Below are 11833 nucleotides of genomic sequence, written 5' to 3' on the forward strand. Positions count from 1 at the left end.
TCGCCCCCCCACCTGCTGGCGTTGGCCGTCAGCTCCAGCTGCTCGTCCCACGAGCTGTTCTGCAGGACGTCGAAGATCACCTCCAGCACCACCTGGTTGCACGGGGGGGGCTCAGCACCGTGCCCCCCCGCCCCCTGCCCCCCCCCATGGTGCCCCCCCCCCCATGGTGCCCCCCCCCCATGGTGCCCCCCCCCCATGGTGCCCCCCCCTCACCTGGCTGTCGCCGCGCAGCACGGGCCGGCTGACGTTGCAGCCCAGGTCTCGGGGCCCGGTGGCCGTGGGCGTCCCCTGCTCCTGGCAGCTGACGGCCACGGGGGAGCTGCCCTAAAATTGGGGGGGGGGGACACAAGGTGGTGTGGGGGGGTCCCAAATTGGGGTGGGCTGGGGGCGGGAGGGGCCCCAGTGGTGACAGCCCCCCCCGGACGGCGCCTCGCCGGGGTCGGCCTGGCAGTGCCCAAGGTTGGCCTGGGGGGGCCCGGCTGGGTTTGGGGCGCTGCCCCCCCCCACTGCCCCCCCTGGGGTGGGAGCCGGGGGGGCTCCCCGGGGAGAGGAGCCCCCGGCCTCACCTGGGTGGCGCCGGCCCTGCGGAAGGAGAGCCCCCGCGGGTGGCGGAGGCGTAGGGTGGCCCCGTAGGCGTCCTCCCCCCGGTTCCACAGCTTCAGGGCCACCGCCAGCCCCATGCCGGGCGCCCCCACCAGCACCGCGTCCCCCGGCAGCTCGCGGACCCCCAGGTCGGCCTCGCACACCTCGTCGGCCCCGCAGTTCTTCTCGAAGGGGATCTGGGGAGCGGGCGCTGGGGTTGAGGCCGGCCCCGCGCCCCGCTGGAGGGTCGGGGCCGGGGCTGGGCCCCCCCCCCCGAGCCCACCTCGGTCCATCCCGCGGTGCTCTCGGGGTTGAGGACGAGGCGGGGGGCGTCCCGGGGGTCGTCGGGGTGCAGGGAGAAGTTGACGGCCACGCGGATGGAGGTGACGAAGTCCTCGAGGCAGGTCTGGGGCGGGCAGGGGGGACCCCGTCAGCGGCATCCCCCCCCCAGCATTTGTGGGGTCGCCCCGGGTTGGGTCCGCCCAACTATGGGGCCACCCATCATGGAGCCCCTCGCTATGGGGTCACCCATCACGGAGCCCCTCGCCATGGGGTGACCCATGACCCGGAGCCCCTCGCTATGGGGCCACCCAGCAGCATTAGCACCTCGCTGTGGGGTCACCCTCATCAGGTCTAACCCTCTATGGGGCCACCCATCACGGAGCCCCTCGCTGTGGGGCCACCCACCACCAGGAGCACCCCAAGACGGTTTTGGGGCGGTTGGGGCCGTACCAGGACGTGCAGCGTCTCCTCCAGGCACCGCGTCTCCTCCCCGCGCAGCTCCAGGCGCCCGTCCCAGCGCCGCCCCCCGGCCCCCAGCACCCCCCGGCCCCGAACCCGCTGGGGGTCCACGGCCACGTGGAAGGCGAGGGGCACCACCGGCCGTCCTGGGGGCGAAAGGGGGACGCGGGGGGCTCAGCGGGGCTGGGACCGCCCCCCCGCCCCAGGGACCCCACCCCAAGGACCTGTGTAGGACTTGGTGTCCAGGCGGGGCTGGAGGCAGAGCCGGAGCCGCACGCGGGGCCCGGCCGTGGCCGAGCAGTCGACCGCGCGCACGGGGATGAGCGGCGGGGAGAAGCTCAGCAGCGGGGTCACCGTCAGGATGGGCAGCGAGCTGGGGGGACGGGGGTGCGGTGGGGGCGGCCCCGGCACCGGCACGGTCCGAGGACGCGTCTCTGTCCCATGCCAATGCCACCGCGACCCCATCCCAATCCCAATCCCATCCCAATCCCAATCCCAATCCCAATCCCATCCCAATCCCAATCCCATCCCAATCCCAATCCCAATCCCAATCCCAATCCCAATCCCATCTCCTTCTCCATCTCCACTTCCACCCCAATCCCTTCTCCACCTCCATCCCATCTCCATCTCCACCCCAATCCCACCCCCATGATTTCCACCCTAATACCACCCTAATCCCGCCCTAATCCCACCCCAATCCCGCCCTAATCCCACCCTAATCCCACCCCAATCCTACCTCCATGATTTCCACCCCAATCCCACCCTAATCCCACCCCAATCCCACCCCAATCCCACCCTAATACCACCCTAATCCCACCCTAATACCACCATAATCCCACCCCAATCCCGCCCTAATCCCACTCTAATCCCGCCCTAATCCCACCCCAATCCCACCCCAATCCCACCCTCATCTCACCCCAATCCCACCCCCATGATTTCCACCCCAATCCTGCCCTAATCCCGCCCTAATCCCACCCCAATCCCACCCCTAATCCCACCCCTAATCCCACCTCAGCACCACCACGTGCCCCTGGGCCCCCACGGCCAGGTCGACCATCCCATCCCCGGTCACGTCCATGGCCCCGTCCAGCGCCTGCCCGAAGTAGCGGATCCCGAAGCCCCCCGCCCGGCCCTCCAGCCGCTGTGGGGTGGGATTGGGGGGGTCAGACGCGTCCCCAAAGCGTCCCCCCCCCAAGTCCCCCCCCCCCAGGTCCCACCTGGCTGTAGCGTGGCTCCACGCCCCCCTTGCACCCAGGGAAGATGTAGACGGCGCCGTGCTCCTCGTCCTCCATGGGGGCCCCCACGGCCACCTCGGCCACGCCGTCCCCGTCCAGGTCGCCCAGCGCCGCCAGCGCCGCCCCAAAACGCCCCAGGGGGTGCCCGGGGGCTCCCGAGAGCTCCCCGGCCTCCTTCAGCCGATCCTGGGGGGGATCGGGGGGGTTGGAGGGGTGTCAGGATGGGGTGGAGGGGGGTGGGATTGGGTGGGATTGGGATTGGGATTGGGATGGGGATGGGATGGGGATGGGGATGGGATTGGGATTGGGACTGGGATGGGATTGGGATGGAATGGGATTGGGATGGGGATTGGGATTAGCTCCGCCCCGCCGGTCCCCCTTACCTTCTCCCAGGCGTAGAGGTGCACGCGCCCCCCCCGCCGCCCGTCGTAGTGCAGGGGGGCCCCGACCAGCAGCCCCTCGCTGGCCCCGTCCCCGTCCCCGTCCAGGGCGCAGAGCGTGGCCCCGAAATACGCCCCCACCTACGAGACACCCGCTCAGGGGGGGTCCCCACGACCCCCAGGACCCCCCCCCCCGACCCCCCCAAATTCTCACCTGCTCCCCAGGGAGGCTCTGCAGCTCCTGCCAGTCCCCCCCGGCCGCCTCGAAGACCACCACGCGCCCCACGTGCCCGTGCCGGGGGGCCCCCGCCGCCAGCAGCGAGCGCCCCGGGTGCGGGACCCCCACCACCGAGTAGCCTTGGGGGGGGGGCACCAACCCAGTAAGTGCAGCCCCCTCCCCAGTTTGGGCTCCCCAGCCCTGACAGCCCCCCAGTTCCCCCAGTTCGCCCCCCAGCATCTTCCCAGTTCCCCCAATTTGACCCCCAACATCCCCCCAGTTCCCCCAGTTCGCCCCCCAACATCCTCCCAGTTCCCCCAATTTGACCCCCAACATCCCCCCAGTTCCCCCAGTTTGCCCCCCCACATCCCCCCAGTTCCCCCAGTTTGCCCCCCCACATCCTCCCAGTTCCCACAATTTGCCCCCCCAGCCCCCAACACCCCCCCATTTCCCCCCCCATTTCCCCCTCCCCATTAACCCCCCATGTACCCCCCCATTATTTCCCCCCATTATTTCCCCCCCATTATTTCCTCCCCATTATTTGCCCCCTCCCCCATTATTTCCGCCCCCATTATTTATTTGCCCCCCCATTTTTTGCCCCCCCCCATTACTTGCCCCCCGTACCCAGGTAGGTGTCGGTGAGGTTTTGGGCCAGGGAGGGGCTGGGCACGAAGAGCTCCGGCCCCGGCCCCATTTGCAGGAAGCCCCCGGCCCAGTTATCGGCCCCCACCACCCCCGCCACCTGCCGGCCCTGGGGACAAGGGGATGGGGGGGTCACACCGGGGGTGGGGGGGGTTGGGGGGGTTTTGGGGTGTGACACGGGGGTTTTGGGAGGTGACACGGGGTTTTGGGGGGGGTTTGGGGGGTGACACGAGGTTTTGGGGGGTGACATGGGGTTTTGGGGGGGGGTTTGGGGGTGACACAAGGTTTTGGGGGGTGACACGGGGTTTCAGGGGCTGACACGGGGTTTTTTGGGTTGGGGGGGTTCTTTTGGACCCCATGGGCGCCCCCTCCTCACGTTGACGGCGGCGACGCTGAAGCCGCTGGAGGAGAGCTCGAGGTGGAAGCGGTTCTGGTCGCTGGTGCCTGCGGGAAAGGGGGGGGGGATTTTTGGGACCCCCACATTTTTGGGGGGGTACCAGGAGGTGGTTTAGGGGCCGGGGGGGCACCTTCGATGTCATAAATCTTGGCCTGCAGCTCGCGGAAGAGCCCCCGCAGCTTATCGAAGCTGTCCAGCACCTTGACGAACTCGGAGCTGGGCCGCGAGGCGAATTGGCTGAGGTAGAGCTGGGTGTTGGGGGTGTTGAAGTTGTTCCCCACCTGCGGGCAGCGTGTGTGGGGGTCACCCCCGCCCCCCCAGTTGTCCCCCGAGCCCCCCGGCCCCCCGTCGCGCACCCCGATGATGTAGCGCATGATGCCGCGCTCCTCGGCCTCCTGCACGGTGCCGGTGTCGGTGGCGTCGCCGTCGGTGATGATGATCATCACCCGCTTGGCCCCCGCGCGAGCCCCCTGCTCGGGGGTGAAGATGTTCTCCCTGCGGGGTGGGTGGGGTGGCCGTGGGGTGGTGGAGGTGGCCAAGGGGTGGTGGAGGTGGCCATAGGGTGGTTGGGGTGGCCGTGGGGTGGTGGAGGTGGCCAAAGGGTGATGGGGAGGGTGGGGGTGGTTATGGGGTGATGGAGGTAGCCATAGGGTGATGGGGGTGGCCATGAGGCGATGGGGATGGTGGAGGTGGTTATGGGGTGATGGGGGTGGCCATGGGGTGATGGAGGTGGGCATGGGGTGGTGGGGGCAGCCATAGGGAGATTGGGGTGGCCATGAGGTGATGGGGAGGGTGGGGGTGGCCGTGGGGTGGTGGGGATGGTGGGGTTGGTTGTGGGATGATGGAGGTAGCCATAGGGTGATGGGGGTGGCCGTGGGGTGATGGGGGTGGCCAAGGGGTGGTGGAGGTGGCCGTGGGGTGGTGGGGAGGGTGGGGGTGGCCATGGGGTGATGGAGGTGGGCATGGGGTGGTGGGGGCAGCCACAGGGTTATTGGGGTGGCCGTGGGGTGGAGGGGAGGGGGGAGGTGGCCATGGGGTGGTGGGGATGGTGGGGGTGGTTGTGGGATGATGGAGGTAGCCATAGGGTGATGGGGGTGGCCGTGGGGTGCGGGGGGTGGCCGTGGGGGGGTTGCGGGGCCCTCACGCCACGAATTTGATGGCCGAGAAGGTGTCGGTGAGTTGGCGGAGCTGCACCAGGTCCTGCAGCAGCTCCCGGGGCCGGGGCCGCTCGGCGTAGTCCCGCAGCGTGAAGGCCGTCTGCGCCTGGTCCGAGAACTGCACGGCTGCGAACTGGGGGGGCAACGCCGGCCTCTAGCCCCCCGCGGCCCCCCACCAGCCCTACAGAGCCCCACGGGCCCTCTAGAACCCCATAGGCCCTATAGAGCCCCACGGGCCCGACAGACCCCCCTCAGGGCACCCCTGGGTGCTGTCGACCCCAAGACAAGTGGATGGAGCTGTTGCTCAGCTGCTCCATCGCTTCCAGACCCCATAACCCCCCAGACGACCCCATACCCCCCGAACCCCATAATCCCCGACCCCATAGCCCCGACCCCATGGCCCCTCCTCACGCGGATGGAGCTGTTGCTCAGCTGCTCCATCACTTCCACCATGAAATCCCGAATGGCCCCGAACTGCTGGGAGTTCATGCTGTTGGAGCCGTCGAAGAGGAAGGCCAGGTCCACCGTGCCCGGCAGGCACCCTGCAGGAGCGGCGGGGTCACCCCGAGCGTATTTTGGGGTGGGGGGCCCCCTCCCCGCGCCCCCCACCCCAAATCCTCACCCTGGAAGCCGGGGAACAGCTCCTGGCGCGGCCGCAGCTCGGGGTCGAGGAGGACGCAGACGCCGCTGACGTAGACGTTGCGGTCGCACTCGCGGGTCAGCCCGGGGCCGCACGCCTTCGTTTGGGGTTGTTTTATGGGGTGGGGGGTTCAGAGCCCCCCCCCCGCATCGGCCCCACAGCCCCCACGCCCCCCACTCACGATGGTGCTGTCGCCGTCGCGGGTCAGAGCCATGCCCATGTGGGAGACGGAGCTGTTCCCTGCGGGGGGGGCAGGGTGCTCAGCTTGGCACCAGCCCAATCCCAATCCCAGTCCCAATCCCAATCCCATCCCTTCCCATCCCGATCCCTAATCCCATCCCAATCCCAGCCCATCCCAACCCCATCCCCTCCCCATCCCATCCCTAATCCCAATCCCATCCCCAACCCTATCCCAATCCCACCCCAATCCCAATGCCAACCCCATCCCCTCCCCATCCCCTCCCTAATCCCATCCCAATCCCAATCCCAACCCCACCCCAATCCCAATCCCCACCTTTCACCACCTCCAGCTCCGTGCAACCCTCGCCCTGCACCTCGCAGCGGTACAGCCGCCCCCCGCCCTCCTCCACCGGCGCTCCCACCACGATCCTGGGGCAAAAAAGTGTTTTTTTGGTTATTTTCGTAGTTTTTTCCTTTAGGGGAGGGGGATTACTTTATTTTTTGGGGGGGTCCTTACCGTGCCCCCGGGAGCTGCAGCACCTGGTGCCCGAAGCTCCGGGACCCGTTGTGGCTCAGGACCCGGTGGGGGCTCGGCCGCAGGTTGAAGCCCCCCAGGGGGGGCAGCACTGGAAATTTTTTGGGGGGATGGGGGTCGTGTGGGGTTAGGGGGGGGTCCTGCCCCTCGCACCCCACCCCAAAACGGCCCCAAACACCCGTGGGAAAGCCCCGAAAAGGGGGGGTGGGGGGGGCTGTGGTTAACCCCAGCTTCCTTCCCCCGGCCGTGGGAGAAAAGGGCGGGGGCTCCCAGCATGCCCTGCGGCCACCCCAAAATTTTTTTTTTTTTTTTGGGGGGGGGAAGAGGGGGCACTGGGACCCCCCCCAGCACCCCTCCGTCTGCGTCCTTCAAAGCATCCCAGTGAAATGCCCCCAAATGTGCCCCCTCCCCCAATAGCCCCCCAAATTCCCCTCCCCAGTTTCCCACCCCCAAAAATCCCCCCCCCAAATCCCCCTCCCCAGTTTCCCACCCCAAAAATCCCCCCCCCCAAATCCCCCCCCCCAGTTTCCCACCCCCAAAAATCCCCCCCCAAATCCCCCTCCCCAGTTTCCCATCCTAAAAATCCCCCCCCAAACCCCTCTCCCCAACCCCCACCTCCCCAATTCCCCCCCCAAATCTCCCCAACCCCTCCCCTAACCCCCATCACCCCCCCATCACCCCCCCATCGTGCCCCCCCCCATTACCAGCCAGCAGGACCCCCACGAGCACCAGGCCCCCGGCGGAGCCCACGCGGCCCCCGCTCGCCCCCGCTGCCGCCATTGCCCCGTTTTCCCCTGAAACCACCCCAAAAAGCCACTTCCTTCCGTGCCCGCGGCGCAGGCGCGATGGGGCCGTGGAGGCGGCATTGGGTGTGGGGGGGGAGCTGGGAGCTCCCTGAGGGCCCCCAGGGCACCCATGGGTGCTGAAGGGGCCGCCGGGGGCCACCCAAAGGCCCCCCCTGGGCGCCGCGAGGTCCTCCACCCCAAATCGACACCTCCTGTTGGGACCGGGAGCTGCTCGTGGTCCTCTAGAGGGGTCCCAGTGCCCCCCAGTGCCCCCCAGAAGCCATCCAGGGACCCCCGCTGTCCCCTAGGATGCTCTGGGTGCCTCATGGGGCGATATAGGGTGCCCTACAAGGACCTCAGGGTGCCCTAGAGACAGAATCACACCACTTCTGGGGTCAGGAGATCTCTGGGGCGACGCAGAGAGTTCAGCTGTACCCAAAGCCTTCCTCTGGGGGCACTTTGGGATGGGCGCAAGGGGCTCTGAACGCGATTTCTGGGGCCCTCTTTTGAATTCCTCTCCCATGCCGGGTCGGGCTATGTTCGGGCTGCTCAAAGAGCGAGCACAGCGGGTCCAGTTGCATGTGGGGCTGCGAGAAGGCTCCCCTGGGGAGATCAGCTGCACCCAAAGGCTTCCACTGGGGGCACTTTCTGATGGGCGAAAGGGGCTCCATACGTGTGTTCCAGGGTCCCACTTGGGGAGGAACCAGTCAAAGGGAACAGCTTTCTGAAACTGCCAAGTTCTTGTTTGGCAACTCGGTGACTGGTCTGATCTACTTGACAGGTGTAGAGGCAAGTGGGCTGCTCTTTCGAAATAATAAAATTAAAAACATGAAGTTTATCAGACGTGGCAGTGCATGTTTGCAGTCTCTTTATTGCTTTTGCCAGTGGCAGATAACATTTATAAGGGATCGGTCGAAGGGAAGAGCGCCTTCTGGAACCGTGAAGCTCTGTGCTGGCAGCTCGGTGACTGGCTTGGCCTGCTGTCCATCTGCAGAGGGAAGCGGACTGCTGTTTTGAAATTAAAAAATGATAATTAAGAAAATATGGTGCCGCTCTGTGGCGCCTGGAGGACTGCCACTCCGCATGGCAGTTAAAAAGAATGCGGTTTGGAGATGGAGAGCAGCAGAGGTAAGGCAGCTGGGAAGGGAGATGCAAGCATTGCAGCAGGCAGGCTGTGGCTATCACGTGCCTCAGGATGTGCTTTTCGTCTTGTTTCCGCCCTTCCCTCGTGCAGCCTGGGAGAGGTGAAGTCCCCATGTTGTGGAGTGGTCAAAAAGGTGAGAGGGTTGCCAGCCCGCTCAGGTTCCTGCACCAAAGCTAAGGCAAGTCTTGGAAGCCAAACAGCCTGGTTGCGTGTGCTGCACCTTGTAGACCTACGCCAGACCAAAACCAGGGCTGCTGTTCCTCCTGCTCTCTTTGCCTCTTCTCACGCACGGCGCCTCCCCTTTTCCACGTGCTTGGGGCGGGGTGCAGTGCTGCAGGACTTGCAGGCGTCCTTGCAGAAGGAAAAGCTGTAAGTGAGCTTGTAAAGGCCGTGAAGAACATCGCCTGTGTCCCAGTTCAAACTTGGAATGGAATCAGTCTAGGAGGATTATGGGGGGGCGTTATGGGCGGTGATTGGTTTGCTAAAATAAGGATGGTTTTATTGGGGATATGTGGAGGATTGTTAATAGTTCCATGTTTAATACCTTGTATTACCAGACTAATACACTCGGTTATACAAAAAATGCAAATATCTGCGGTACCTGTTGACCCAGAACCAGGGAGAGAGAAAACCCATTCCCCGATGATCACAAAATCAAACGAAGATCCAAAATTGATATCAATTCGGCAAGTATTGACTCGATTGGAAAGGAAAACACGAATCAATACCATGAAAAAGGAGATGGGGGATTGTGAAATGTGTTCATCTGATTCGTGTCAATATGCAACAATGCTAGGGCCGCGTGATATGATGAGATGTGACCTTCTGTCTTACATACCCTTGTATAACCACAAGTCTAAGGAAAACAGAGCGGTTAATGTATAGAGTTCTTGTATCTTGCAAAGGAATGGTCCAGCAATTCGGGTCAACAGGGGATAAGAGAGCAAAGGGGTTTCAGAATAACTGCTAACTGTTATGACTATTGCATGGGGCACTATGCAAGTCTCTGCCATCCAGCCAAGACGAACAAAGGAGAAGGACAAGGGAAAAGCCTGGGAGGAAGACTAAGCCTTCAGTACGAGAGACCCCCAGAGGGACCACCGGAGACTGATAACGCACGCGCCAGTGGGCGGCGGGTTTGGATTCCAGGAACTAATTATAATAACCCTGTTTTTTTTTTTTAGAAGTAGTAATGAATATGTATCAGCCTAGGAGCATAAAAACCAGCCGCCTGATGTAACTGGTGTACGTCTTGGTGGAGCAAAGACTCCTGGTGCACCCAGTGCTGTTTGCTTACCTCTATTCATTTAATAAATTGTAAACTTTGATTGCAATCCTATTTGGGACTTAGTGATTTATTACAACAGACAACCTTGTAAAATGCAGACAATCAGAATCCTTACCGCCATTAGGTGGAAATCACGGTGTAAGAAACATTACCACCTCGAAGAGTAAAAACCCTCAAAAGAAATGTGACTTGTAACAGGCCAGCAGCTGTGTATTTTCTGTGAAGCACCAGGTAGAGTATGAACCTATTAGAGCGAGTCCAGAGGACATCCATGCGGATGGCCAGAGGGCTGGAACACCTATCTACAAAGACAGACTGAGGGAGTTGGGGCAGTTCAGCCTGGAGAAGAGAAGGCTCTGGGCACACCTTCTAGTGACCTTCCAATACCTAAAGGGGGCCCACGGGAAAGCTGTGGAGGGACTCCTTGTCAGAGCGTGTAGCGATAGAACAAGGGGTAATGGCTTTGAGCTAAAAGATGATAGATTCAGACTAGATGTTAGAAAGAAGTTCTTTACTCAGAGGGTGGTGAGGCACTGGCACAGGCTGCCCAGAGGAGCTGTGGATGCCCCATCCCTAGAAGTGCTCAAGGCCAGGTTGGATGGGGCTTTGAGCAACCTGGTTTAGGGGAAGGTGTCCCTGGCCACGGCAAGGGGGTTAGAACTAGCTGATGTTTAAGGTTCCTTCCAACCCAAACCATTCTGTGATTCTAATGCTTGACTCGAGTCTCACCACAGAGAGCATTAGAAATTGCACACAGTGAGCAGGCTACGTTGCAAAGTACAAAGAAAATCAGCTACTGAGAAATACAGTACAAGGGAAGAAACACACCTTTTCCAATCTGCGTAGTTTGCCAGCGGATAAGAACTCATCAATTTTCTCTGCTATTTTAGCACCAACTCCATCCTAAACACTGGGGGAGAAGGAAACACCAGTTAACCTCAAGATCACTTACAGCCAGGAAAAAAAGAAAGCCCCGCAGGAAGAACTACGATGTCACCTAAACCACAACAAAACACTGCTCCATAAGGGAACAAGAGCGTGCAGGGTTCCACACAAGCAGCATAAACACAGCACTTTGACGACTGCATTACTTATTCTAGACAAGGCTTTGATTCCTACTGCCCTCCACGTTGAGCAGGGCAGTAAAGCAACGAAGGGGAAGCCTGCCACCACAGAAGCCCTCGGCACGCAGACAGCTGCAGGCCCCAGCTGGCTCTGTGAGACCCCCCCCGGCAACCTCCCCCCACCGCGACACCGCCCCCCCGGCCCCCCTCGGGAGGCAGGGCGCGGACCCCTGCCAGCTCCTTGGCTTCGGCCCCGCTCCGGATCTCGCTGGGGTACCGGGCGCTGACGGACGCCGCCTTCCTGCGGAACAGCGCGGCTCAGGGCTCAGCGCCCAGCCCCGGCGGGGCCCTGCAGCCCCACGCACGGCGGGGGGGGGGACGCGGTACCTGTGGGCGTTGTACTTGTGGATGGCCCGGTTGCCGTTCCGCTCGTAGCTCGCCAGCTCTGCGGGGAGAAACGCGCTTGGAGCGGCCGAGGCGCGGCGCGGCCCCCCCAGCGCCCCCCCACCCGTCAGCAGGTCCGAGATGCCCGGGTTGGGGCGCCCGGACGGGGCCTTCCCCTTGCTCATCGCGGGCGCCGGCACCGGCCTCAGGTAACAGGAGGAAATGACGCGAAGGGGCTTCCGGCGGAGATGTCTATAAGCGAAACCGCATTCATGCGCACGCGCGGCAGAGGGCCTGAGCGCTGCCGGGAGATGTAGTTCTCGGACTCCGGACTTCCGGGAGGCCATGTTGGGTGCCCAGAGCATATCGGGAAATGGAGTTCCGGGACTCTGGACTTCCGGGAAGCCATGTGGGTTCCGAGAGCATGCCGGGAAATGTAGTTCTTATACTCTGAACTTCCGG

The 11833-nt window shown here is 63.4% G+C and overlaps 2 protein-coding genes across 6 annotated transcripts; both read right to left on the reverse strand.

Annotated features, from left to right (window-relative positions):
* Nucleotides 1-12: 12 nt before the first annotated feature.
* On the reverse strand, nucleotides 13-7486 carry LOC116501492 (integrin alpha-L-like; the record flags this gene model as incomplete). Its single annotated transcript, XM_032207080.1, has 21 exons — nucleotides 7411-7486; nucleotides 6689-6797; nucleotides 6506-6600; nucleotides 6173-6231; nucleotides 5974-6088; nucleotides 5763-5893; nucleotides 5339-5484; nucleotides 4551-4689; nucleotides 4325-4475; nucleotides 4174-4241; nucleotides 3780-3906; nucleotides 3153-3295; nucleotides 2942-3079; nucleotides 2541-2744; nucleotides 2334-2464; nucleotides 1548-1696; nucleotides 1315-1469; nucleotides 866-988; nucleotides 567-779; nucleotides 214-324; nucleotides 13-92 (listed from the first exon to the last, which is right to left on the reverse strand). Coding segments are annotated over exons 1-21 (2663 nt in total), but the record flags the coding sequence as incomplete, so codon positions are not given.
* An 839-nt stretch (nucleotides 7487-8325) lies between these two features.
* On the reverse strand, nucleotides 8326-11603 carry LOC116501493 (DNA polymerase beta-like). 5 transcript variants are annotated; one of them, XM_032207084.1, is made up of 5 exons: nucleotides 11496-11603; nucleotides 11375-11432; nucleotides 11222-11288; nucleotides 10752-10826; nucleotides 8326-9073 (listed from the first exon to the last, which is right to left on the reverse strand). In XM_032207084.1, the coding sequence occupies exons 1-5, from the start codon at nucleotides 11554-11556 to the stop codon at nucleotides 8918-8920; spliced, it is 417 nt and encodes a 138-aa protein (XP_032062975.1). In that variant the 5' UTR covers nucleotides 11557-11603; the 3' UTR covers nucleotides 8326-8917. The 5 variants fall into 5 exon arrangements, with proteins under 5 accessions (XP_032062975.1, XP_032062976.1, XP_032062977.1 ...); XM_032207085.1 differs by having other exon boundaries at nucleotides 8326-8479; nucleotides 11375-11603; XM_032207086.1 differs by having other exon boundaries at nucleotides 8326-8986; nucleotides 11375-11603.
* Between the last annotated feature and the right edge of the window lie 230 nt (nucleotides 11604-11833).

This window comes from Aythya fuligula, unplaced genomic scaffold (assembly GCF_009819795.1).
Source record: "Aythya fuligula isolate bAytFul2 unplaced genomic scaffold, bAytFul2.pri scaffold_105_arrow_ctg1, whole genome shotgun sequence".
Classification (NCBI taxonomy): domain Eukaryota; kingdom Metazoa; phylum Chordata; class Aves; order Anseriformes; family Anatidae; genus Aythya; species Aythya fuligula.

Coding starts and splice junctions, on each gene's coding strand:
- LOC116501493 (XM_032207081.1), bottom strand. CDS start 11,556: ATGAGCAAGGGGAAGGCCCCGTCCGGGCGCCCCAACCCGGGCATCTCG. Junction 10,827..11,221: donor GGGCCGAAGCCAAGGAGCTG/GCAGGGGTCCGC, acceptor CCCAGTGTTTAG/GATGGAGTTGGTGCTAAAAT. Junction 9,074..10,751: donor AACTACGCAGATTGGAAAAG/GTGTGTTTCTTC, acceptor TAATCCTCCTAG/ACTGATTCCATTCCAAGTTT.